Raw genomic sequence first — 25908 nt, forward strand, 5'->3', positions numbered from 1 at the left:
TTTAACACTCTCTCCCTTTCCTGGGGAGAAGATGGTAGGGCCGATTTGAAAAATCGGCGAGGAGGCACCTCTTCGTATTCCAGCTTGTAACCCTGAGAAACAATTTCTATTGCCCAGGGATCCACCTGCGAGTGAACCCAGATGTGGCTGAAAACTCGAAGACGTGCCCCCACTGGGGCGGACTCCTTTAGCGGAGCCCCAGCGTCACGCAGTGGATTTTGTAGAGGCCGGGGAGGACTTCTGTTCCTGGGAACTAGCTGTGTTGTGCAGCTTCTTTTTTTTTTTTTCTTCTGCCCTTACCTCTGGCAAGAAAGGACGCACCTCGTACTTTCTTGTTTCTCTGTGATCGAAAGGACTGCATTTGATAATGTGGCGCTTTCTTAGGCTGTGAAGGAATCTAAGGCAAGAATTTTGATTTACCAGCTGTAGCTGTGGAGACCAGGTCCGAGAGACCTTCCCCAAACAATTCCTCACACCTGTAAGGTAAAACCTCCATATGCCTTTTTGAGTCGGCATCACCTGTCCATTGCCGGGTCCATAGGACTCGTCTAGCAGAAATCGACATAGCGTCTATTCTAGAACCCAGTAGACTAATGTCTCTTTGAGCATCTCTCATATATAGGACAGCATCTTTTATATGCCCTAGGGTCCATAAAATAGTATCCTTATCTAGGGTCTCAATCTCCGCTGATAAGGTATCTGTCCATGCTGCTACCGCGCTACAAACCCAGGCCGACGCAATTGCCGGTCTGAGTAAGGTACCAGAATGTGGACTTTAGGGTAACTTCCTGCTTACGGTCAGCAGGATCCCTGAGGGTAGCCGTATCCTGGGATGGCAGCGCTACCTTTTTGGATAAGCGTGTCAATGCTTTATCCACCCTAGGGGAGGATTCCCACCGTATCCTGTCCGTTGGCGGGAAAGGATACGCCATAAGAATCCTTTTGGGAATCTGCAGTTTTTTGTCTGGAGATTCCCAAGCTTTTTCACATAATTCGTTCAACTCATGTTAGGGGGGGAAAGGTTACCTCAGGTTTCTTTCCCTTATACATGTGTACCCTCGTGTCAGGGACAGGGGGTTCCTCTGTGATGTGCAAAACATCTTTTATTACAATAATCATATATCGAATAGTTTTAGCCAATTTTGGCTGTAACTTTGCATCATCGTAGTCGACACTGGAGTCAGAATCCGTGTCGGTATCTGTGTCAACTATTTGGGATAGTGGGCGCTTTTGAGACCCCGAAGGTCCCTGCGACATAGGGACAGGCCTGGGTTGACTCCCTGAATGTTCCCTAGCTTCAGCTTTGTCTAATCTTTTGTGCAATAAGTTTACATTAGCACTTAAAACATTCCACATATCCATCCAGTCAGGTGTCGGCGTTGTCGACGGAGACACCACATTCATTTGCTCCCGCTCCTCTCTAGGTGAGCCTTCTACCTCAGACATGTCGACACACGCGTACCGACATACCACACACTCAGGGAATCCTCTTATCTGAAGACAGTTCTCCCACAAGGCCCTTTGGAGAGACAGAGAGAGAGTATGCCAGCACACACCCCAGCGCTATATGACCCAGGAAAAAAACACAATAATTTTATGTTTACCCAGTAGCGCTGTATTCACATATATATGCGCCTAATTATGTGCCCCCCCCCCCTCTTCTTTAAAACCCTCTTTCTACCGTGGTATAAGCAGGGGAGAGTCCGTGGAGCTTCCTCTCAGCGGTGCTGTGGAGAAAATGGCGCTGGTGAGTGCTGAGGGAGAAGCCCCGCCCCCTCGGCGGGGGTCTCTGTCCCGCTCAAATACAGTAAAAATTGGCAGGGGCTCTTATATATATACAGTGCCCAGCTGTATATATATTTATTATATGAGTTAATGCGTACCCAAACACTCACACTCTGAAGTTAGGTGGTAACCATATAAAGGTATCTTTTGTGCCTCACTGCGTAATTAGCGGTAGTTAATATTGCGTACCCTGACTCACAATTTGATGTGTTTGGAGGACTCCTATCAAGGTGTCTTTAGACTTCAGGTGGCCCATGCAGCTTAAATATTCAGATCATGTATTTTTCCGTTAACCCCCAAAAAAAGAAAAAATGGATGCTCTTACCACAATGAGTAAAAGAAAAGGGGTTACAGATTTTATTTAACAATACATGCCATGAAATATAAGTGGGGACAACCATGCACAAAGATGCACTGGGTAAATACAACTGGATAAAAACAGCAAAGAGAGATGGCACACTCTTGCAAAAAAACTTAACATAAAGAATAAAACAACAAAGTACAAGATAAAAAAATCCGGATAAAACAGCTACTCACACTCCTGTAAATCAAAATTTGATTTACAGGAGTGTGAGTAGCTGTTTTATCCGGATCATTTATCTTAGGACATCACATGTATACCATTAGGCTGTGATATTACATACTACACATTGGTTGTTCATTTTATCTTTTCTATGACATCCATATTTGAGAATCCGAGACTGTCTACTTGAACGGGAGACACACCTGAGAGGAAAAGGATCTGTCACTCAGCCCTAAAGGGATGTTATGGTGATATTTTACCTTAGCGCTAGTGGTGTTTGACAGTATTTCAAATTGCTGGTTTTCTATTTCTTGTTTTAAATGTGGTGACATTTATTTAGAAATCTGTTACACCTAAGCAGCTCAGCGCCAGTTAAGACCACCCCGACACACTTTGTTGCCGTGTGTGAGGTGTATGGGAGCAATGGAGCACAGCTTTACTGCTGTGCGTTACCTCAGTGAAGATCATGAAGTCTTCTGCCGCCTCTGAAGTCTTCTTTTCTTCTCATACTCACCCGACTTCTATCTGCGAGGGGGAGAAGGCGCGGCTCTGGGATTGACGGCGAGGGTGAGACCTGCGTACCGATCCCTCTGGAGCTAATGGTGTCCAGTAGCCTAAACATCCTAGTGATATTTGGTGGACCCCTTTTATTGAAGTAAACCTTAGTTACCTTCTATACCAGTAAATAAAGACACGGAGACATGATTTTGGCAGAAAAATTGCTAGCTATTTATTTGACCCTAACCATAGCAAAACCTGCAATTGGGAAAATTTTGTTAAGATGCCGAATCAGCCGGCATAATGGTGGCAGAAAAAAGAACGGCTCTATTAAACTATTGGTAAACTTAAATTGGTAAACTGACCGGAACCGTCCAGCACCCTATCCAAACCGGTAATAGGTGTCAACACAACCCCCACAGTGACTTCCCACCGCTCCTGGGTGCCCTGCCGCTGCCTCCCGGATGGGTGGTCGAGCGGCCATTAAGTCGATGGAGGTGAGTGCACCTAAACCATATAACACTGAAACTTACTACCTATAAAAAACCATACAACTACAAACTGCCGTTCTTTTCCGCCTATAAATAGCCAACGAATGAAAACAGCTAATCAATTAACCGCCAATGCACTCCGCGTCAAACAAAACAACCTCTACCCTTAGGGCGGGAGGGCGGGAAGAAATTTCAGCAAGCAAAGAGACCTAAAATGGCCACTCCAGCCTATATATACCTTAACCCTCCCCCTTTCCTAAGGCTGTACTACCTCACAGCTAGGTCCACCCCTCACAGGATGTTTAACCCATTCCTCTCCTATGTTAGTCAATTCTCTCTCCTAAACATCCTAGTGATATTTGGTGGACCCCTTGACAATGCTAAATTCCTTGTCGTATAAACAACCCTTTATGAAGCTAAGAACACTGTACGCTGTTTACTTAAGAAGTACCGTAATGGTACGCTATTGGCGTAGCGATCGCTCAGCCGTAGGCGAGACGCTCAAGCGTCACGTTCGCTCACGGCCCAGTGATCACAGGACACGTTATTGGCTATGTCTAGGGGAATGATTCGCTGTAGCGTAGCGTACGCTCGAGACCACGAGGAGGTCACCAGCGATGCAGACGCTCACAACACTATACCTTTATGTTAGAACCTTATACCAATGAAATACACTGAATACCTTAATGTGAGTACAGGGTGTAAGTGCAACCTTGTGTAACCTGACTAACTACAAAGCTGCTTGAGCGTCACCGACGCTCAAGTGAACACTTAACACTATAGGAAATACACAGATACTGGTTTAGGTTCCAAAGCCTATTAACTGTATTATATCTAATATACTTGTAAAAGGGGATAACAGTACAAATGATACACTACAATATAACAGAGACTTCCTAACCACAGAACTAAACAATAAATACAAAAAGACAATACTACTCTGACCTAAATGAAATACAATACAATACTATAATACTATGAGAGATATAAGAGAAAAGAGGAGAGAGAGAGAGAGAGAGAGAGAGAGAGAGAGAGAGATGGAGAGAAATTGGCTCACAGAAAGACAATGATTACGGAGAGAAACTTACGCACAAAGGGTATGATCGCCTGCGCCTCGATATCCAGCTCCCGGCTATCAGCAGATAACCGTTGATGAGAGAGTGAGAGCTGGATGTGGTCGGCCTGCCTATTTATGCCCCACACACAATGCAATCTCCTGGTCCTACAATCCCATTGTCCATTGGCCGAAGGAATTCGGCCCTGCATCATAACAAAAGGTCATAGGGTGATTCATACAGGTGGGCTGTGACGATTTCCAACAGCTCAGGTGGGTGGGAAACTGGGTTTCCCGCCGCATACCTGAGTATGTGTAAATAATAGAAATGGACATAAACTTCTTATGTCCATAACTATTCGCACGAGCGATTAATACGCTCCAAACCAACACCGGAATATTGCTAATTAAATACTCTTCCAATGGGTACCAAACACTGCTGTATGATTCCTGTTAGACCCTTCGTACGATATAAAGAGGGATTCCTCAGCTCTGGGACATTGTATTTTAACCAAACTTTCAGAATCTATCAAAGGGACCATGATCTATAAACTACATTAATTGTGAAAATATGTAACGAATGAGTCGCACGCTACGACCACATAAACTCTACCGTAAATACGCATACCGCGCCTGCGAGTGCACGCTATTGCGGGTATGCGCTTCCACGGGAGAGCGTACGCACGCGCAGCGCGGACCAGTGTGCGGTGCAAATATGGCAACGTGCATTGAGACATTTTTCTGACTTTGACAGTCCACCCTTTGGCAGTCAATAATAACTGCCACAAAACATTTAAGGAGAAAAATGTAAGTCAGGGGTTAATTGATTTCCATGGTTGGGTAAGGAAGAAGAGAGGAGTAGGTGTGAGAAGGGTATGACCTAGTGAGAAAGTAGAAGCATGTGTGTATGAGTCCATGTTTGGAGGGTCATGTATCATCGTGCCGTACGTGTGGTAAATCAAGCTTCGAGGTATTGCGAAGTATACATTTGAATTCCTTCTTATCCTGTGGTACAGGTCTGTGGATGGGCTGTCAAACTCTACCGAGCTCATTTCGGCTGTGGTTGTAACAAAATGGGGATGCACATTTTAGTTGATGATACATGAATGGGGGAGGTATGTGGTTGCTGCTATCTGTGCCTGTATTCCCTATCGTCTATGTGTGTCGTTACCTGGGGGTTGTAGAGATGAAGATAAAGAACACTTATGGAAAATGCAATGATATTCTATGTCAGGGAAATGTACATCTGTCGTCGAAGTTGTTTTCGGTATCTGTTGAGAGTCGTCTTCTTTGCGCTGTATTGCTCCTTAGGCATGAGCAAATAGCTTTGTCTGAGCCATCAGATTTACAAAAAATGTTGGGCTAGCGTGAGTTTAAAAATACTAGGGAAACTGGGGATCCATGGCAAAGTTCATCAAGTGTCCATATTTAAAGTTGTCAAATCTTCTTCTTTGGTGCTTGTCTGTTGTCTGTATAGCGTCTCGTCAACTTCCTCGTCCAGGGGGGTCTTTGTATCTTGGAGAAAAGCAGAAAAACAGGTGAAAGAAACGGACCGTATAATCGCATTTTCATCACATTCTGGTTTCTATCATTGGGTCATAAATCAAATCCAGGTTAATTACGGTTTCCTCACTCCTCAAGCTCATCACTTTTGTACTTTGTTTGCACCTCATTAAAGCCTGCCCGCATCTAAATATCAATCCAATCGATATAACGACACCCAGGATACATAGGAGAAACTTTCCAACATCCATTATGACTCCTTGAGCCCAGTCTCCTAAACCGGAGAACCAATTTCGCGGGTTCAACCATGACACCCAACCAGTCAGCTCATTACCTACAGCAGCAAGGGTGAGATTGTGTTTTCGACGAAATTCCCACTTTAATTGCAGAATATCGTCCATCTTTTGGTCTATGACCTCTGGTATCTGAGATGTCATCTCTTCTACTTGGGATGGATTCCTATTTGTCATAATGGAATGTGACATTAATTTTGATGGGGAGTCTAACATGTCTCGTACTTCCTGAGCGTGATTCTCAGGGATGTCCAAGAATACACCTTCAGGAGTACAATAAATGACGCAACCCATTTTACATAGTAAGTCTCTACCCAGGAGATTAGTTGGTGCCGATGCAGCCAGCAAAAAGGAATGCTTGGTATGCAAAGGCCCTATTGTAATCTCGGCTGGTTTGCTAACAGGGTAGTGCTGGACTACTCCTGTTACTCCCATGGCTGGAATTGTCCTACCAGTGGTTCTCATGCCCACTGTCGAATTTATCACTGACTTGGCCGCCCCTGTGTCTACAAGAAAGTTTAAAGTTTTACCAGCCACATTGATTGCAATCTCTGGTTCGCTTCCAAGACTGGCAATCAACTTAACTGGCTGCAGATTACAGGTATGGCCACACCCCTATTGGGTATGCTGACCTCCCTGAATCCCATTGGCAGCAACTACTTGTGGGGGAGTTAGCTGGGAACTACCAGAGGCATGCCAATCTCTGTTCGGGGGATATCTTTTTGTTTCCCCTGTATGTGGCTCAAAACTCCGCCTCTGTGGACCCTGCTCCCAATGTCGTGTGTTGTGTTGTTGTCTAGGGGGTTGAAAAGATCTTTGTACATTCTTTGTTCTACATTCTCGTGCATAGTGTCCCGGTCTGTTACAAGAAAAACATGTTATTACACTTGCCTTACCCACAGGATTCGGTGGTACATACGCAGGCTGCCTTGTGGTCAGCGCCTGTATACTTACGGACATCAACTTATCACTTTGCGACTCTCTGTGCCTAGTGATGTTTCTGTCGTGATCAATAGCAGCCTCTCTCAATGTGGACACTGACAGACCTCGCCAACATGGCTGCGTGGTCTGTACCCTAGCTTTTAATGTTTCTTTCAAACCATCCATCAGTACAGATACTGCTACTTCTCGATGGTTTGGGTTGGTCTTAATGTCTTCTATACCAGTGTACTTTGCCATTTCTAATAGTGCCCGGTGAAAATATTCTGTTGCCGTTTCGGACTCCTTTTGCTTAATGGAAAATATTTTATTCCATTTAACAACGGCTGGGAAATACTCTTTTAACTGAAAATTTATCCTTTTTACATTATCCTTGTTGTACACGTCTGTAAGCGGTACATCTTTATCCAATGTACAATCAGCTAAAAACTGAGTTGCATCAACATTGGAAGGTAAACAAGCTCTTAGCAGTATCTGCCAATCCTTGTTGTTGGGTTCTACAGTGTTACCTAAATCCCTGATGTATTTTTGGCTAGCAACTAAATCCTTCCTGGGGTCAGGAAATTCGGACACTATTGTTCTTAATTCCATTCGGGAAAATGGAGTGTACATGGCAATGTTCCTTATGGGAGTGGCTCCAGACACATCTGTTTTTCCATTGGGAACTGCTATTACCCTTACAGGAGCAATTCTAACAGCCTCTTCCTGTGTAGATTCTACTGCTTGTTGTGGTACAATTGTTTCAGTGTAGTGCATGGTGCCGTACTTACCCGTTGACACGACCTCACCTATCCCTCCGCTAGGGGCTTTCACTAATCTCGTGGGTGTTGCTGTGCCTACTGTGGTCTCTGCTATGGTGGCTGCAAGAGAGAGAGCTGAAATTGTTGCTGAATCGTCTTCTTGATCACACTCCTGAGGAAGGTTCAAAACAGGGTACAACTTGCACGGGTTAATACTTGCATGAGTTATTTGGTTAACATCATTAACATTTACAGTGTTACTAAGAGTTTGTGTTTTACAACCCAGTGCGTTTCTCTCCGCAATCAACTTCTCTCCTGCAATGTATGGTGGAGGAGGAGCTGTGGCAATCAACTTCCTGACTGCCCCAGATCCTGCCGCCAGAGCCAAACCTCTCTGTATCTCACCTTCCTGGTGCCATAACTGTAAACAATCATGATGCTGAATTCGTCTCTTTGATGATTTTACGAGACATATCCTCCTCCTTAAATTTTGTAACACTTCTGGACTGAAGCTACCTATTCTTGGGAATTTGTCCCTGTCTTGTACAGTCATTCTCTCCCATTCATCACATAAAACCTCTGTGTGACTACCGTATTTTTCACACATTACATATCGTGCCGACCCAACTGGTCGGTTCTCTGAATCAACCCGAACCGAGGTTGATCGCCCCCTACCGGAACAAATGGCCCCCATAATCTGCAGGCGTTGCTTATTCCTCCTTGGATCTTTATCTCAAGGTTTTCAGCGAACCCTTACAAACAAACCAAGATGTCCTTGGGCAGGCCGGCGGTGGTGGTTTATCAAGTACCCCACTTACTTCTCGCCCACGTTGGCCAGTACTGCAATCACTGTAACCAGAGCTGCGGTACCCAACCCAGGGCCCCTGTGAACCTTTATTTACTGGGGCGCGTTCCCCAGCAAGTATCGGTTGTTGGATAGTTCCTGAGTGACCAGCGAACTTCCCTTCCAAAAATAAAAAATTACACAAATCACGTCAGAATGTACAAATAGCGTTTGTGACCACTTTACTCTAATGGTATTAGGTCAGATTACTAACTACTGCACACAATTACGTGCGGTCCAATCGTTCAGTACACGAGCACTACTTGTCATGTACTGAAAGATCAATGGAATCGATGTTTCCGGCCGCGATTCCTTCAGCAAGAGCTTGTATGGCCTATATGGGTTCTGCACCAACACCCCAGGCGTTGTGCCACTGGACTTTTATAGCGGACCTCTTTGTCTATTTTACCTGTTACCTTATGACCTCCTGGTCTTGTTACCTTATGACCTCCTGGTCTTGTTACCTTATGACCTCCTGGTCTTGTTACCTTATGGTCCGCTATACTCTAATGCTCAAATATTATTTAACCAGGGATGCCTCCCTAGCCACCGTATATGTCACTTACACGTATGTCCCTTGACGAGTACCCGGCTTTCCTTTTGGTTCCACCTTAAAGTTGTATAAACTTTTGTATACAAAACACACTCACTCAACACATGTACACTTTGTTTCTATATCTATTTCTGCGCAGAAATTGTCTTTAGGCCAAAAGTGTTACCAATTAGGAGCAGGATCTGTTAAACTAAATTTCAGATTTTTCCAAAAAATAGATTTGCGTTATTTACCGCTGTGCGTTACTTATCGCCTTTGCGTTACTTCAACTTTTCGTGACGAGCTACGTGGGCGTAACCAGACGCTACGTTGCGTAATGTACGCTGCGTGCGTCTGCCTTTGGATTGCGTACGCTAGTCTTTGTTAGTGACACGTGTACGCAATGCAAAGGATCCACCGTAACACAATATATACTTTTATCAATGTAAATGATCCCTGATCATCTACCGCAATCCACACTGACTGCCTTATCTCCTAGACAAACCGTGTGTTGTTCTATACTTTAACTATTACCTCTACTATTAAATAACAGCAAATCTCTTTTTAGCACTTTCTATCAACTATAAAAATTGGCAAACAGGAATAGTGATATACGAAATTTGAAAAAGAAATGCAGATATATGCGTGCGTACGCAAGACAAAAGAAAAATAAACAGTTTTAAAAGACACAAGCGTTTTGTTCTTACTTCCGGTTCCCGGATTCCTTCAGCACTCTTTATCTAAGCGAAGCAGACGCTTATCCCGTCAGCAACTGCGAGACAACCTCCCACCCTTTGCTGGGGGATAATGTCTGCTGATCTACCTAGTGCAGATGTGAGAAGTATAGGACGAGTCCCCAATTGACAATGCTAAATTCCTTGTCGTATAAACAACCCTTTATGAAGCTAAGAACACTGTACGCTGTTTACTTAAGAAGTACCGTAATGGTACGCTATTGGCGTAGCGATCGCTCAGCCGTAGGCGAGACGCTCAAGCGTCACGTTCACTCACGGCCCAGTGATCACAGGACACGTTATTGGCTATGTCTAGGGGAATGATTCGCTGTAGCGTAGCGTACGCTCGAGACCACGAGGAGGTCACCAGCGATGCAGACGCTCACAACACTATACCTTTATGTTAGAACCTTATACCAATGAAATACACTGAATACCTTAATGTGAGTACAGGGTGTAAGTGCAACCTTGTGTAACCTGACTAACTACAAAGCTGCTTGAGCGTCACCGACGCTCAAGTGAACACTTAACACTATAGGAAATACACAGATACTGGTTTAGGTTCCAAAGCCTATTAACTGTATTATATCTAATATACTTGTAAAAGGGGATAACAGTACAAATGATACACTACAATATAACAGAGACTTCCTAACCACAGAACTAAACAATAAATACAAAAAGACAATACTACTCTGACCTAAATGAAATACAATACAATACTATAATACTATGAGAGATATAAGAGAAAAGAGGAGAGAGAGAGAGAGAGAGAGAGAGAGAGAGAGAGAGAGAGATGGAGAGAAATTGGCTCACAGAAAGACAATGATTACGGAGAGAAACTTACGCACAAAGGGTATGATCGCCTGCGCCTCGATATCCAGCTCCCGGCTATCAGCAGATAACCGTTGATGAGAGAGTGAGAGCTGGATGTGGTCGGCCTGCCTATTTATGCCCCACACACAATGCAATCTCCTGGTCCTACAATCCCATTGTCCATTGGCCGAAGGAATTCGGCCCTGCATCATAACAAAAGGTCATAGGGTGATTCATACAGGTGGGCTGTGACGATTTCCAACAGCTCAGGTGGGTGGGAAACTGGGTTTCCCGCCGCATACCTGAGTATGTGTAAATAATAGAAATGGACATAAACTTCTTATGTCCATAACTATTCGCACGAGCGATTAATACGCTCCAAACCAACACCGGAATATTGCTAATTAAATACTCTTCCGATGGGTACCAAACACTGCTGTATGATTCCTGTTAGACCCTTCGTACGATATAAAGAGGGATTCCTCAGCTCTGGGACATTGTATTTTAACCAAACTTTCAGAATCTATCAAAGGGACCATGATCTATAAACTACATTAATTGTGAAAATATGTAACGAATGAGTCGCACGCTACGACCACATAAACTCTACCGTAAATACGCATACCGCGCCTGCGAGTGCACGCTATTGCGGGTATGCGCTTCCACGGGAGAGCGTACGCACGCGCAGCGCGGACCAGTGTGCGGTGCAAATATGGCAACGTGCATTGAGACATTTTTCTGACTTTGACACCCTTTTATTGAAGTAAACCTTAGTTACCTTCTATACCAGTAAATAAAGACACGGAGACATGATTTTGGCAGAAAAATTGCTAGCTATTTATTTGACCCTAACCATAGCAAAACCTGCAATTGGGAAAATTTTGTTAAGATGCCGAATCAGCCGGTATAATGGTGGCAGAAAAAAGAACGGCTCTATTAAACTATTGGTAAACTTAAATTGGTAAACTGACCGGAACCGTCCAGCACCCTATCCAAACCGGTAATAGGTGTCAACACAACCCCCACAGTGACTTCCCACCGCTCCTGGGTGCCCTGCCGCTGCCTCCCGGATGGGTGGTCGAGCGGCCATTAAGTCGATGGAGGTGAGTGCACCTAAACCATATAACACTGAAACTTACTACCTATAAAAAACCATACAACTACAAACTGCCGTTCTTTTCCGCCAACAGCGAAGGACTCCATCCCAGAGTCCTCGCACCGCCACCATAAACTACCCTAACTCCTGCAACACTAGGAACAGATCCTCCAGGAAAAACATCATCCCCTCATTGGATAGATGCACACCATCAGGCCGAAAAAGGTGTTTGTCTCGGAACCGAATCTTAGGGTGGCGAACGACTTTACCTCCGTGGGCCAAGACCCACTTCGCCACCGCCCCATTCACCTTTATCCTGGCCTCATCTATTACGCGTCCGTCCTCCACACCTCGCCAACTCAACCTTGGCACCATCAGGGAAAATACCAATATACAATTGGTCCATGCTGCGGCCACCTTTGCCAGATCTTGTATCATGGCCCACCGTAGCTCCAAGGAAGTCCTCTTCCCTAGGTCGTTGCCACCTAAGTGGACAACCAAAACCTTGGGAACTCCATGCTTCCTGGCCTGACTGACTAGTCTACTCAATAGATCTGTCCACATCATACCTCGCCAACCAAGCCATCTGATTCCCTGACCTCTAGGAAACCTCTGAGAAGTATCAGAGGCCAAAAACCTTGCTGCCCAGAAGACATACGAGTGGCCGACCACCCAAACGGACAAGCCATCAGCGAAACAACCTGAATGGAAGGAAAAAGGGGTAAAATGTGTTACTATAATTCTACGCCCTAGCATGTATTATGTTAACCTGAAGGATCTGCCAAAAGAAAATTTTTTTTATTGTTTCCTAATGTCGCAGCAGTCACGGCCTAGCCGATCTCCCGAGCTCCTAGCCAATTTGAAGTAAAAGCATTAAGACATTAAGGGAAAGGCAAAAGAATCAAAACGAAATTAACAAGGGGGGGGGGGGGGGTATAAAAAGGGGTAAAACATGAAATAACTCAGCTGGAGGTGAAAGCATAAAAACCTGCTGAGGGACTTTGATTAGAACAGATTAGCCGAATTAAAGATTAGAATTCAGTCCGTCAAGTCAGGCAAAAATTGCAAAATAACTCCAGACCCCCGCTGCCGACTCACGCCCGCAGCGGCAAGTGGCTAATCCCTGAGTAGGATCACACACGGGTAAACGAACCAACATACAGCGAACATAACATATGCATAACACCAAGCAAAACATTATCTTACTCTAACTTATTGATGCAAGCTACGCTTAAGCAAAGTATCTCAGGCGACGGGGCGAATGTACCGCTTATAACAGGACGACTTCCATCGTCCCACCGCCTGGATTTGGGCTCCCGAAAAACCCGCGGCCGCTGCCGCCGTAGCAGCCCCAATGCGGAAGGAGTGTGTACCGAAGTGGGAGGGGGAAAGGCCCATGCTCGTCAGACAGCGACCCATCATCCACCGAAATTGGAACTTCGTTACTGGCAGCCCGTCATAGTGCAGCAACCACGACCCCCGACAGTCGGGCCTCACTGCCTCATATTGTACTGCCAACCGTACTGGGCATATGCTCTCCTCAAGTGCCGGAACCAGGGTGACCCATCGGCCCTTCCCCACCTGGTCCGTCTTAGAGCGTCGCAATCTGCACAGCAAGGACCTCCCACTCACCACTACGTCCTCTACTAGCATGCGCGAATCAGTTTGCTTAGAAGGCGCTACCAACTCCGATATCCTAAAGGCGCCGTGGTAAGCCATAGAGAACGCCAATCTAAAAAGCAGCGATTCAAACATAGATGATGCGATGGCTCCAACCGACCCAATGATGCCTGGCAGCAACGCCGCATCAATGGGCCGCCTTCTGTCAGGCGGCGTAGGCGCCACGCGCGCCCATCCTTTCATAGCCTTAAGCAGAATGCCACTTTTCGTCAAATCGGGAACACCCTTAATTCTGCAGAAGAATGCAATGCCAGCCAAGTACCGGGACACCACCGCTCTAGACCTACCCGAAACATAAAGCTGCCAAATAAAAGAAAGCATCATCCGATGCCCGCTCTTACCTCGTTGCTTCCGTCCTCTAGCAAATTCTTCCCATTCGCCCCAGGCCTGCTTGTAAGCCTTAAGCGTGGATGGCGCTACCGAACGTAGTGCTAGACCTTCCAGTCCGGCTCGATGACCTGCCAGACATAACCGGGACAATGAAAACCTTGTTCCTCGGCTTCAGGAGCCAACCAGTAAAACCTCTCCCATTGCCCTCGTGATAGCGCGTCAGCGACCCCATTCTCTAAACCCGGTACGTGTTGTGCCCGGAACCACACGTTCCTGCGCAGGCAAGTAAGCAGCAACTGCCCTAGCACCCGAAGCACTGCCAGCGATTTTGCCCTCTGGTTGTTAATCGCGTGCACCACGCCCAGATTGTCGCATCTGAACAGGATGCGGCGATGCGCTAGCCGCTCGCCCCAGATTTCCAGCGCAACCATGATGGGAAAGAGTTCCAGGAGCAGAAGGTCCTTAGTCAAACCCGCCTGGTGCCAGCCCGCCGGCCATGATGCCGCGCACCAAGATCCCTCAAGATAGCAACCAAAACCGGAGGCTCCTGCCGCGTCGGTGAAAAGCTGCAATCTGGCGCTGTCGACCGTTGGTGCCTGCCATATGCGCACACCGTTGAAATCCTCCAGGAACGCGGCCCATAAAGCCAGATCCCTTTTTAACTCAGCGGGCAAGCGTACAAAGTGGTGCGGCCTAGCACACCCCGCGGTCGCTCTTTCTAACTTCCGGCAGAAAACCCTGCCCATCGGGATGACCCGACAAGCAAAGTTAAACATGCCCAGCAAGGATTGTGCCTGCCGCAGCTTAACCTTGCGCGAACCCATGAATTGGCCAATGGCTTCGCGAAGCTTAGCCACTTTGTCCAAAGGAAGGCGACATTCGCCTGCCACCGTGTCGATCTCGATTCCCAGAAATGAGAGGCAAGACACCGGTCCCTCCGTTTTGTCCTCGGCCACTGGCACTCCGAAGTGACAAAACAAAGCTCGTATACTGAAAAGCAAGTTGCCGCACCGTGGCGAATCCGCCGGCCCTGTACAAAGGAAATCGTCGAGGTAGTGGGCAACCCCGTGCCCACCCGACGAAGACTCCACGCACCAATGCAGGAAGGTGCTAAAACGTTCAAAATACGAGCATGAAACAGAACATCCCATCGGCAAACATTTGTCAATGAAATATTCCGATCCAATCCGGAAACCCATAAAACGGAATGAGTCCGGATGGAGGGGTAGCAACCGAAAAGCGGATTCGACGTCAATCTTTGCCATGAGGGCCCCAGCGCCGTAGCTGCGGACCAAATTAAGCGCCTCGTCAAATGACTGATACACTACCGAGCAATGACCCGGAGGTATAGCGTCGTTGACCGAGGACCCCGCTGGGTAGGAAAGGTGTTGGATCAGTCGGAAGGAACCGGGTGTTTTCTTGGGGACCACCCCCACCGGGGAGATGACGAGACCCGCCACTGGGGGTGTTGCAAACGGCCCCTCCATCCTGCCCAGCCTGACCTCCTTATCGACCTTTTCCCGCAACACTAAAGGCAAGGCCCGAGCAGACTGGAGGTTCCTCTGTGCCCGAACTGTAACATCGCTCGCAACAGGCAAGCGGAAACCAAAACTAAAACCTGCATATAAAAACCTGGCATCCTCCCTATTCGGATACCAATCCAACCATTTACTCATAGCCTTTAACCTAATTGGCGTTGGCGCCCTGTGGGGCGCCCCCGCCGGGTGCCCTTCTCGAGTAGGATTGCTTAGAACGGGGACCCTGCCGAGTATTCTTGAAGCAGGAGGAGGCAGGGTGGGAACCCCCGCAATGGAGGCAAGCGTGACGGAACCGACACTGCTTGCCGTAGGAACATGCAGCGTTGTTAAACGCGAAACATAATCCTTTCGTTGCGGGCTGTTTCCCAGCCCGGACGGCCGACCTACCCGGCTTGGCCGACCCGCCGTCCGCGCCGGGCGCATGGGCGGACGGCCCAGCACGGTGTCCGTCCGCCCCTGCGCTCCGGGGCTCCTTGGCCTGCTGCGAGGCCCTGGTGACCTTAAGCCATACCTCCACATCCTTGAAACCGAAGTCCATAACGTGTAACCCGTCCTGCTTCTCTCTGAATTCCTCATCATACCTACGCCATTCGTCACCCGCCGACGTGCGTTGCATATCGTGCACGAGATGCAGGTACCGAATGACATTCATATGTTCGTCTGGCCTGTCTTCAAGGTTGCAAGCCGCGAAAACCCAAAACCCCGCCAGCCAGTTATCAAACGTGCGGAACGCCTCGGCCCCTATGCCCTTCTTAGCGGTTGCCGCCTTAAACTCTTTTTTAGCGTCTTTAGTCAAGACGAAGACATCTACGTAGTCCCCCCTGCGAATACTCTTGCTGCAGCTATCCCTAAGCCCCCGCATGACAGCGGTATATTCGCAGCGGACCACGCCTGGCAAGTCGCGTCGCTTCCTGGCCTTGCGAGATTCTTTGCTAAGCCGCCTTCGCCTCTTACGCCTCTCCTGTTGCCCAGCCGCCTTCTTGGCGTATTTAATCGCCCTTTTCTTCGCCTTTGTCGCACTACTGACGTCGGACTTTGCCGAAGAAAGGGAAGAGGAGGAAGCAGAGGAAGAAGAGGAAGAGGAAGAGGAGGAGGAAGGGGAAGAGCTGCGCGAACCCGAGGGCGTACTAGAAACCGACCCCAATTGCTCCGCCTCACCTGAAGCCGTAGATTGGTCAGATCCAGACTCCTCAGTCGCGACATATGTAACATCCTCGTCCTCCGATTCCGACACCCTTGCATCCGCTTGAACATCTGTGGGCAGAAAAGGGGGAGGGGACCCGGACAACAAAAATGGCGTGCGCCCAGCCCGACCTAAGGCCGGCGTGCGAGGTGACTGCAAACTCTCGTCCCGCCTTGGCTGTAAATGCAGCTGCGCTGCGGCCGCCCCCAGCTCCCGGCACGCGCGTGCAACCCTCTGGGCGGCTGAAAAGGCACCTGCGCCCGCGCCATCCGCCGCCTCCCTGGACCCGCCCTCAAGCTCGAGCGTGACCTTGTAACGCCGCGTCGTCACCTGATGACTGCCTTGCCGGGGGCACGCGGCGATTAGAGCCACCGCTGGGCATAGGCAACCCAGACCCATCTGGCCCGCGGCCAGGCCGGCCCCGGGGGGGGGGGCAAATAATGCCAGGGTCTCTAAAAACGGGTATACTTCCGGACCCACCCCGCCCCCCTGGAGTGATGCCTGACCTCTGCTCTAACCCCTCACTGAGGCCCACCCCCCGCCTGACGGAGCCAGCACCGCCAGCAGGGTTGGCCCCGCGCCGTGAGGAAATAATTGCCCGTGGTACTGGGTCCCCAGCACCACTGTTATAGATCACCCCACTACCTGGTTGATCCCTGCCAGGCCTCCTCCCCCCCCTCGTCGCGCCGGACTCCGGCCGTAACGAAGAGGGCTGGGGGGACACGGAGGGCTGCGGCGCCGCTGCGCGCACTCGTGCGCGAGAGACGCCGCCGGAGCCTCGTGTGGGCGCGCGCGCACGCTGTGCGCGCGCCCCACCACTTGCTGCCTGAGCGCCCACAGCTGCGGTCTCTCCCAGAGCACCCGCCGGCAGGCCCAGGCTCCTGGTCGATCGCGCGCTGGGCACCGCAACAGGCCCAGCCCGGATCGTAGCGTTCTCCCGACCGGTTCCCGCCCCCCGCCTGAGGCCTCTACCCGGCCCCGGCAAGAGAGCGGGTGCGGGAGCTACCAGAGCGGATGCCGAAAGGCGCCCGGCAGGGCGCGCCGACGCGCGCCCGCGGGCGCCCGTGTACCCGGCACCCCTGGCCGACCCCGGAGGTGAGGGCTGTTGGTCGCCCCACTCCGTGCGGCCAGACTGCCCAGCCGCCCCGGACCGCCGAGTGCGCCCTCTCGTAGAGGGGGACCCGTCCATCTCCCCAGCGGAGCGGGTTCTACGCTCCGTACCCCTAGCTCTCAGAGGGGCCCCAGGGGAAGAAATGGCCACATCGGAGCCGGGCACCCCTGCCCCGGGGCCAGCCTCACCAGACAGGTAACGGGCTGGGGCGCCAGCGAACCGGCGTGGGCGGCTGGAGGCCATGCTTTCAAGTTAAATAAACTTGTAAATTTAAACGAATGAAATTAAATTCGAATGAATTTAAATGAAAATCTGCCAAGCAGTACTCACAAGAAATTTCAGCAAGCAAAGAGACCTAAAATGGCCACTCCAGCCTATATATACCTTAACCCTCCCCCTTTCCTAAGGCTGTACTACCTCACAGCTAGGTCCACCCCTCACAGGATGTTTAACCCATTCCTCTCCTATGTTAGTCAATTCTCTCTCCTAAGAAACAGAGCCTTTCAACTCACAGAAGTAGGTCTGATTCTCTCCCCTCAGTCCCTCGATGCAGGGAGTCTGTTGCCAGCAGGCTCCCTGAAAATAAAAAACCTAACATATATACTTTCTGTCAGGAAACTCAGGAGAGCTCCCTGAAAAGCACCCAGTCTCCTCTGGGCACAGTAGTAAACTAAGGTCTGGAGGAGGGGCGTAGAGGGAGGAGCCAGTGCACACCCAGATCTAAAGTCTTTCTTAAAGTGCCCATGTCTCCTGCAGAGCCCGTCTATCCCCATGGTCCTTACGGAGTCCCCAGCATTCTCTAGGACGTAAGAGAAAGAATAAACACTCGGAATCCTCTTGAGGATTTGAAAATATCTTGTCACGGCCGCTCAGCACATGAGAAGGAATAACTTTACCTCAGCATTCATTATACATTTTGTATATATATACATATATATACCTTTAAATACACCTATACACACAAATATCTATATATATAACTCATATATAAATATCCTTTTTGACAGGAACAGCAGGGTCCCTAGTGACGTTAATTTGTCCTTAATGTGTATGAAACGTACTGAATGCAGATTTTGTGGATCTAGTCAGGAAACATTATGGTCGACATAAGAAACAGTATTCGTGCCGATCTCCGGGAGTAGTGACTGGGCAAAGTAACATTTTTGCGATTCCGAGGGGTCTGAGGGAAATCTATTCTATGAATATGACACCCTCCATAAATATTACTACGTCTGTGTTCGTGCCACAGACCTATGCAACCTTACTATACATACATACACATATAGGTATAGCCTTTTCTGATATGCATCACATCATCATGACAATTTTTACCCAGTCAGATATTGTTGGTGCCGACAGGGTCACCACCACACGTCTGTGTCTCCCATATAGTTTTCTCTTGGGAAGAACATACATCTACTGACATGCTGACACTTATTTACATGTACCAAGTACCATTAGGAGTCGGCGGTGCCGACAGAGTCATTCCCACAGCCGTTTGTGGTAGAGCACTCAGCTTCAGATATGCCGACACACGTGTACCAAACACCCACCGACATTACACTGGCTATAAGGGATAGACCCCAGTACATTCTGTCAGGGAAACACAGAAGGAGTTTACCAGCTCATTTCTACAGCGCTCATGATATAGTGTGCTTTTTATTTTTAACTTATAATGCACCAAACAACTGTGCCCCCCCCCCCCCCCCCCCTCGTTTTTCACTGTGATCTGCACAGCAGTGTTTTGGAAGGACCAGCGTCTCTGTGAGGAGAAAATGGCGCTGAAATGAGCTGTGAGGGGTAAGCCCCGCCCCCTTAATGGCGCGCTTCAGCCCCGCTATTTCTAACATATATTTATACTGGCGGGGGTTAAATCTAGTGCCTGGGCCAGAGCCGGCCATAGGCATAGGCAAACTAGGCAATTGCCTAGGGCATTTGATATGCCTAGGGGCATCAGCAGCTTCTGCTGATTAAAATGATGGCCCTCATTCCGAGTTGTTCGCTCGGTATTTTTCATCGCATCGCAGTGAAAATCCGCTTAGTACGCATGCGCAATGTTCGCACTGCGACTGCGCCAAGTAACTTTACTATAATGAAAGTATTTTTACTCACGGCTTTTTCTTCGCTCCGGCGATCGTAATGTGATTGACAGGAAATGGGTGTTACTGGGCGGAAACACGGCGTTTCAGGGGCGTGTGGCTGAAAACGCTACCGTTTCCGGAAAAAACGCAGGAGTGGCCGGGGAAACGGTGGGAGTGCCTGGGCGAACGCTGGGTGTGTTTGTGACGTCAACCAGGAACGACAAGCACTGAAATGATCGCACAGGCAGAGTAAGTCTGGAGCTACTCTGAAACTGCTAAGTAGTTAGTAATCGCAATATTGCGAATACATCGGTCGCAATTTTAAGAAGCTAAGATTCACTCCCAGTAGGCGGCGGCTTAGCGTGTGTAACTCTGCTAAATTCGCCTTGCGACCGATCAACTCGGAATGAGGGCCGATATGCGGCATGCCTATATTCTGTGTGTAACATTTCATATGCAGATACAGCCACAGTCTCACACAGTATATAGGCATGCTGTATATCATTTTAATCAGCAGAAGCTGCTTGTGCATCCTAGCCACATAGCAATGCAAATAAGATGCATTTTCATTAAAAAAAGGTGTGCCAGACGTTAGCATCGATGCAAGATTTATGAGGACACATCTGTATCCAAGCAGAGGCAGAGGTCACAGTGTTAGTGGCAGTGTGAGTGCTGTGTGCATGTGAGTGGGTTGGTTGTGCAGTAGTGTTCGGAATATGTGTAAGGAGCATTATGTGTGTCATGTAAAAATGCATTAATAATGTGCAACATATGTGTAAGGGGCACTATGTGTGTTATTATGTGTATAGGGGCACTAATAATGTGCAGCAAATGTGTAGGGGGCACTATGTGTGTCATTATGTGTATAAGGGCATTAATAATGTGCGGCATATGTGTAAGGGACATTATGTTTAAAAGGGCATTAATAAAGGTTGTCATAATGTGTAAGGCGCATTATGTTTATAAGGACATTAATAAGGTGTCTAATATGTGTAAGGGACATTACTGTGTGGAATTAGGTATATAAATGCATTACTAATGTGTGGCATTATTTGTATAAGGTGCTCTACTATGTGGCGTTGCATATAGAAAGGGCACTACTGTGTCATCTAATGTGAATAAAGAGCAATAGAATGTGGTGTAATGTGAATAAGGAGCAATTCAGTGTGATGTAATGTGAATAAGGGGCTCTACTGTGAGGAGTAACGTTTATAAGGTAAAGTGATGCTACTGTGGGATGTAATATGAATTATGGACACTATCGCAAGATAAAATGTGAATAAAGTTGCAGTACTGTGTGGCGTAATTGGAATTGGTGTTAATATTGTGTGGCCATGCCCCTTGCCAGCAAAAACACACCCCTTTTTGGGCTGTGTGCCAAATGTGCGAACTGTTCCTATTTAAAATATAGGGGGTACAAACACCAAAATAAGGACTGCTATAGGTGAGGGGTGATGGTGCTGGGAAAAAGGTGCAAGGTCAGAGGCGGAACCAGCGGTGGTGCTAGGGGGCACCAGACAAAATCTTGCCTAGGGCATCAAATTGGTTAGGGCCAGCTCTGGCCTGGGCACTTATATATTCGTTTGCCAGTCTCTGTTGAGGATTTATATGCTGCCCAGGGCGCCCCCCCCCCCCCCGCGCCCTGCACCCTACAGTGCCTGTGTGTGTGTGGGAGCATGGCGCACAGCGCGGCCGCTGTGCGGTACCTCAAAGCCGTCACTGAAGTCTTCTGATCCTCTTCTACTCACCCGTCTTCTGACTTCTGGCTCTGCAAGGGGGGTGACGGCGGGCTCTGGGAACGAGCATCTAGGCGTACCTAGCGATCAGACCCTGTGGAGCTAATGGTGTCCAGTAGCCAAAGAAGCAGAGCCTTGAACCTCACAGAAGTAGGTCTGCTTCTCTCCCCTCAGTCCCACGATGCAGGGAGCCTGTTGCCAGCAGTTCTCCCTGAAAATAATAAACCTAACATAAAGTCTTTTCAGAGAAACTCAGTAGAGCTCCCCTGTGTGTGACCAGTCTCACTGGGCACAGAATCTAAACTGGAGTCTGGAGGAGGGACATAGAGGGAGGAGCCAGTTCACACCCATTCAAAGTCTTAAAGTGCCTATGTCTCCTGCGGATCCCGTCTATACCCCATGGTTTTTGAAGCGTCCCCAGCATCCTCTAGGACGTATGAGAAACGATAAAACAACATGCAAGGCTCTGCAGCTTCTTGGAACTATAACTCCCAGCTTGGCTTCTGGAAGGGCATGCAGAGCCTTGTCGTTCCATGAAACTGCAGAGTCACAGAAACTGACACTGACCTCTTCCTTTTGTGCTGTGTGCAGTCTCCTGACCCCTCCAGCTCCCTCCTGTCCCAGGCAGTGTAAGTAGGGGTGTGTCTGTACACCTATTGATGGAGTGACAGCATGGCGGAATGTGGGACTGAGTGGGCACACGGAGTGCAAAAGTGCAAGTGAAAAAGATGCGGCATATGCATAAACCCCATCAGTGTACCCAGCCCACATAATAACGCCAAGGCCTCCTTCATTTCTCCTCTTCAGGTGCAGGCTGACGTAAATGGCACAATCGCGCAAGCCTGTGTAGGCATACAATATATGCCCACTTTCTGGGCATAAATACAACATACGCTACAGAAACTGGGATACGTCCCAATCTGAACCAGGCCCAAATTGTCTTATTGTCCAATGGCAACTACTATTTTCAAGCTAATGCCTTTGTTCCTGTAATATATTACCCTTCAGATACCATTTACCTGCCCTGGGTTTCCAATTGATTCACATATTTAAGAGATTTTCATGCAGACAGATAATATTCACTTTTATGGCTGTGAGTTATTAGTAACTGTTCTTTCTGCTGAATTAATACCATACAAATCTGTGAATAAGATTATCATGGACTTCAAAGGCAGCTACGTCCTACAGAGAGCCGGCTCCCACCACAGAACCTGTGTGCCGAGACTTATATGTAGACACGGTCTATAACCAGGGGAAATATCAGGACATCACATTGTTGTCTGCAGAACTAAAGAATTGTCAGATGTCATATTTTAAATTCTCTGGCTAATGTTGCAATTATCCAAGCGGGATTGGATAACTGACAGTATATTAATGCTTTCAGAGTGATATATGAACTGAGGTGACAGAACTGCTAGGATAAGGAAAGGATAAAGAATAAGTACTCCTATTTTTATTTTTTTTCCAGTAGCCAATGCTTTCTAAATATACGCCAAAGATTATATACAGCATGGGTTCTCAACAGTCTTCAAGCCCCCCCCCCCCACACACAACAGGTCATGGGGGTCATTCCGAGTTGTTCGCTCGCAAGCGGATTTTAGCAGATTTGCTCATGCTAAGCCGCCGCCTACTGGGAGTGAATCTTAGCATCTTAAAATTGCGAACGATGTATTCGCAATATTGCGATTACACACCTCGTAGCAGTTTCTGAGTTGCTTCAGACTTACTCGGCATCTGCGATCAGTTCAGTGCTTGTCGTTCCTGGTTTGACGTCACAAACACACCCAGCGTTCGCCCAGACACTCCCCCGTTTCTCCGGCCACTCCTGCGTTTTTTCCGGAAACGGTAGCGTTTTTTCCCACACGCCCATAAAACGGCCTGTTTCCGCCCAGTAACACCCATTTCCTGTCAATCACATTACGATCGCCAGAACGATGAAAAAGCCGTGAGTAAAAATCCTAACTGCATAGCAAATTTACTTGGCGCAGTCGCAGTGCGGACATTGCGCATGCGCATTAAGCGGAAAATCGCTGCGATGCGAAGATTTTTACCGAGCGAACAACTCGGAATGACCCCCCATGTTTTGTGGATTTCTTTAATCATGCACAGGTGTGTTAATCTACTTTGCTGAGACAGTAATTATCCCACCTGCACATACGCAGAGGAGACCACGCATGCACGACCTGAGGAGGCCACACAGGCACAAACTGATGAGATCACACAAGCACAACCTGAGGAGGCAACACAGGCAAAAACTGATGAGATCACACGGGCACAAACTGAGGAAGCCACACAGGCACAAACTGAGGAGGCCACATGGGCACAAACTGACGAGGCCACACAAGCACAAACTGATGAGATCACACAAGCACAAACTGAGGCGGCCACACGGGCACAAACTGATGAGATCACACGAGCACAAACTGAGGAGGCTACACGGACACAAACAGAGGAGACCACACAGGCACAAACTGATGAGATCACACAAGCACAAACTGAGGAGACCACACAGGCACAAACTGATGAGATCACACGGGCACAAACTGAGGAGGCCACACAGGCACACACTGATGAGATCACACGAGCACAAACTGAGGAGGCCACACGGGCACAAACTGTGGAGACCACACAGGCACAAACTGATGAGATCACACGAGCACAAACTGAGGAGACCACACAGGCACAAACTGAGGAGACCACACAGGCACAAACTGAGGAGGCCACATGGGCACAAACTGACGAGGCCACACAAGCACAAACTGATGAGATCACACAAGCACAAACTGAGGCGGCCCCACAGGCACAAACTGATGAGATCACACGAGTACAAACTGAGGAGGCCACACGGGCACAAACTGATGAGATCACACGAGCACAAACTGAGGAGGCTACACGGACACAAACAGAGGAGACCACACAGGCACAAACTGATGAGATCACATAAGCACAAACTGAGGAGACCACACAGGCACAAACTGATGAGATCACACGGGCACAAACTGAGGAGGCCACACAGGCACACACTGATGAGATCACACGAGCACAAACTGAGGAGGCCACACGGGCACAAACTGTGGAGACCACACAGGCACAAACTGATGAGATCACACGAGCACAAACTGAGGAGACCACACAGGCACAAACTGATGAGATCACACGAGCACAAACTGTGGAGACCACACAGGCACAAACTGATGAGATCACACGAGCACAAACTGAGGAGACCACACAGGCACAAACTGATGAGATCACACGAGCACAAACTGTGGAGACCACACAGGCACAAACTGATGAGATCACACGAGCACAAACTGTGGAGACCACACAGGCACAAACTGATGAGATCACACAAGCACAAACTGAGGAGACCACACAGGCACAAACTGATGAGATCACACGGGCACAAACTGAGGAGGCCACACAGGCACACACTAATGAGATCACACGAGCACAAAACTGAGGAGGCCACACGGGCACAAACTGTGGAGACCACACAGGCACAAACTGATGAGATCACATGAGCACAAACTGAGGAGACCACACAGGCACAAACTGAGGAGGCCACATGGGCACAAACTGACGAGGCCACACAAGCACAAACTGATGAGATCACACAAGCACAAACTGAGGCGGCCACACAGGCACAAACTGATGAGATCACACGAGTACAAACTGAGGAGGCCACACAGGCACAAACTGATGAGATCACACGAGCACAAATTGAGGAGGCTACACGGACACAAACAGAGGAGACCACACAGGCACAAACTGATGAGATCACACAAGCACAAACTGAGGAGACCACACAGGCACTGTCACGATCCGGGTATCTGGACGCCATTTCTTACCCATCAGATGCCTCCTAAGGCTGGCTCAGCGCTCCAGGACCGGATCCCATCTGTTATCCTGATGTGTACATTCCTGTATCCTCTCCTGTCACTCTGGGACACTGTCACAGTAAACGCCATATTACACCTGGTATGGCGTCTCCCGCGGCCTCCGCCGCCGTCCCTGAACTTCTGCATGCAGAGTGTCTGAGTGGCGATTACGTCAGCCGCGGCCTCCGCTGTGTCCGCGTGGTTGGATGTGCATCTGTCAGCCTGGCGCCTCCTGTCTCCAGTGGCCGGCGCCGCCATTGCTGTTTTCATTACCACATGGATTACAAACCAAACTTCCCTCCAAGTGTCTGCATGGGCGCAGCCATCTTGGATTCTGTCAGCTGATCATTTACTCCAATCTGTTGTCAGTATTGTTAATCTGCATAATTGCCTAGCCAATCCCTTCCTTGCTGCAGGTATAAATACACTGTGCCTGAGCAAGGAAGGCGTCAGTGCTTTGGTTGTCAAACCTAGTTCCTGTTTGTCTCTCTCCTGTGATTGTCTTCCAGGTTCCAGCTCCTGT

General features: G+C 48.5%; 1 protein-coding gene across 1 annotated transcript; it reads right to left on the bottom strand.

Moving 5' to 3' along the window:
• Positions 1-11508: 11508 nt before the first annotated feature.
• Positions 11509-18091, bottom strand: LOC134966688 (uncharacterized). Its single transcript, XM_063943625.1, has 2 exons — positions 16555-18091; positions 11509-13986 (listed from the first exon to the last, which is right to left on the bottom strand). Exons 1-2 carry the CDS (start codon positions 16976-16978, stop codon positions 13094-13096), a joined length of 1317 nt encoding a protein of 438 aa, XP_063799695.1. The 5' UTR covers positions 16979-18091; the 3' UTR covers positions 11509-13093.
• Between the last annotated feature and the right edge of the window lie 7817 nt (positions 18092-25908).

This window comes from Pseudophryne corroboree, chromosome 10 (genome assembly GCF_028390025.1).
Source record: "Pseudophryne corroboree isolate aPseCor3 chromosome 10, aPseCor3.hap2, whole genome shotgun sequence".
Taxonomy (NCBI): Eukaryota; Metazoa; Chordata; class Amphibia; order Anura; family Myobatrachidae; genus Pseudophryne; species Pseudophryne corroboree.

Excerpts from the sequence above, each read along its gene's own strand:
- LOC134966688 (XM_063943625.1), bottom strand. The coding sequence starts at position 16,978 with ATGGGTCTGGGTTGCCTATGCCCAGCGGTGGCTCTAATCGCCGCGTGC. Across the intron at positions 13,987-16,554 it reads TGACCAATCTACGGCTTCAG|GTCATCGAGCCGGACTGGAA; the intron begins GTGAGGCGGAGC and ends TATGTCTGGCAG.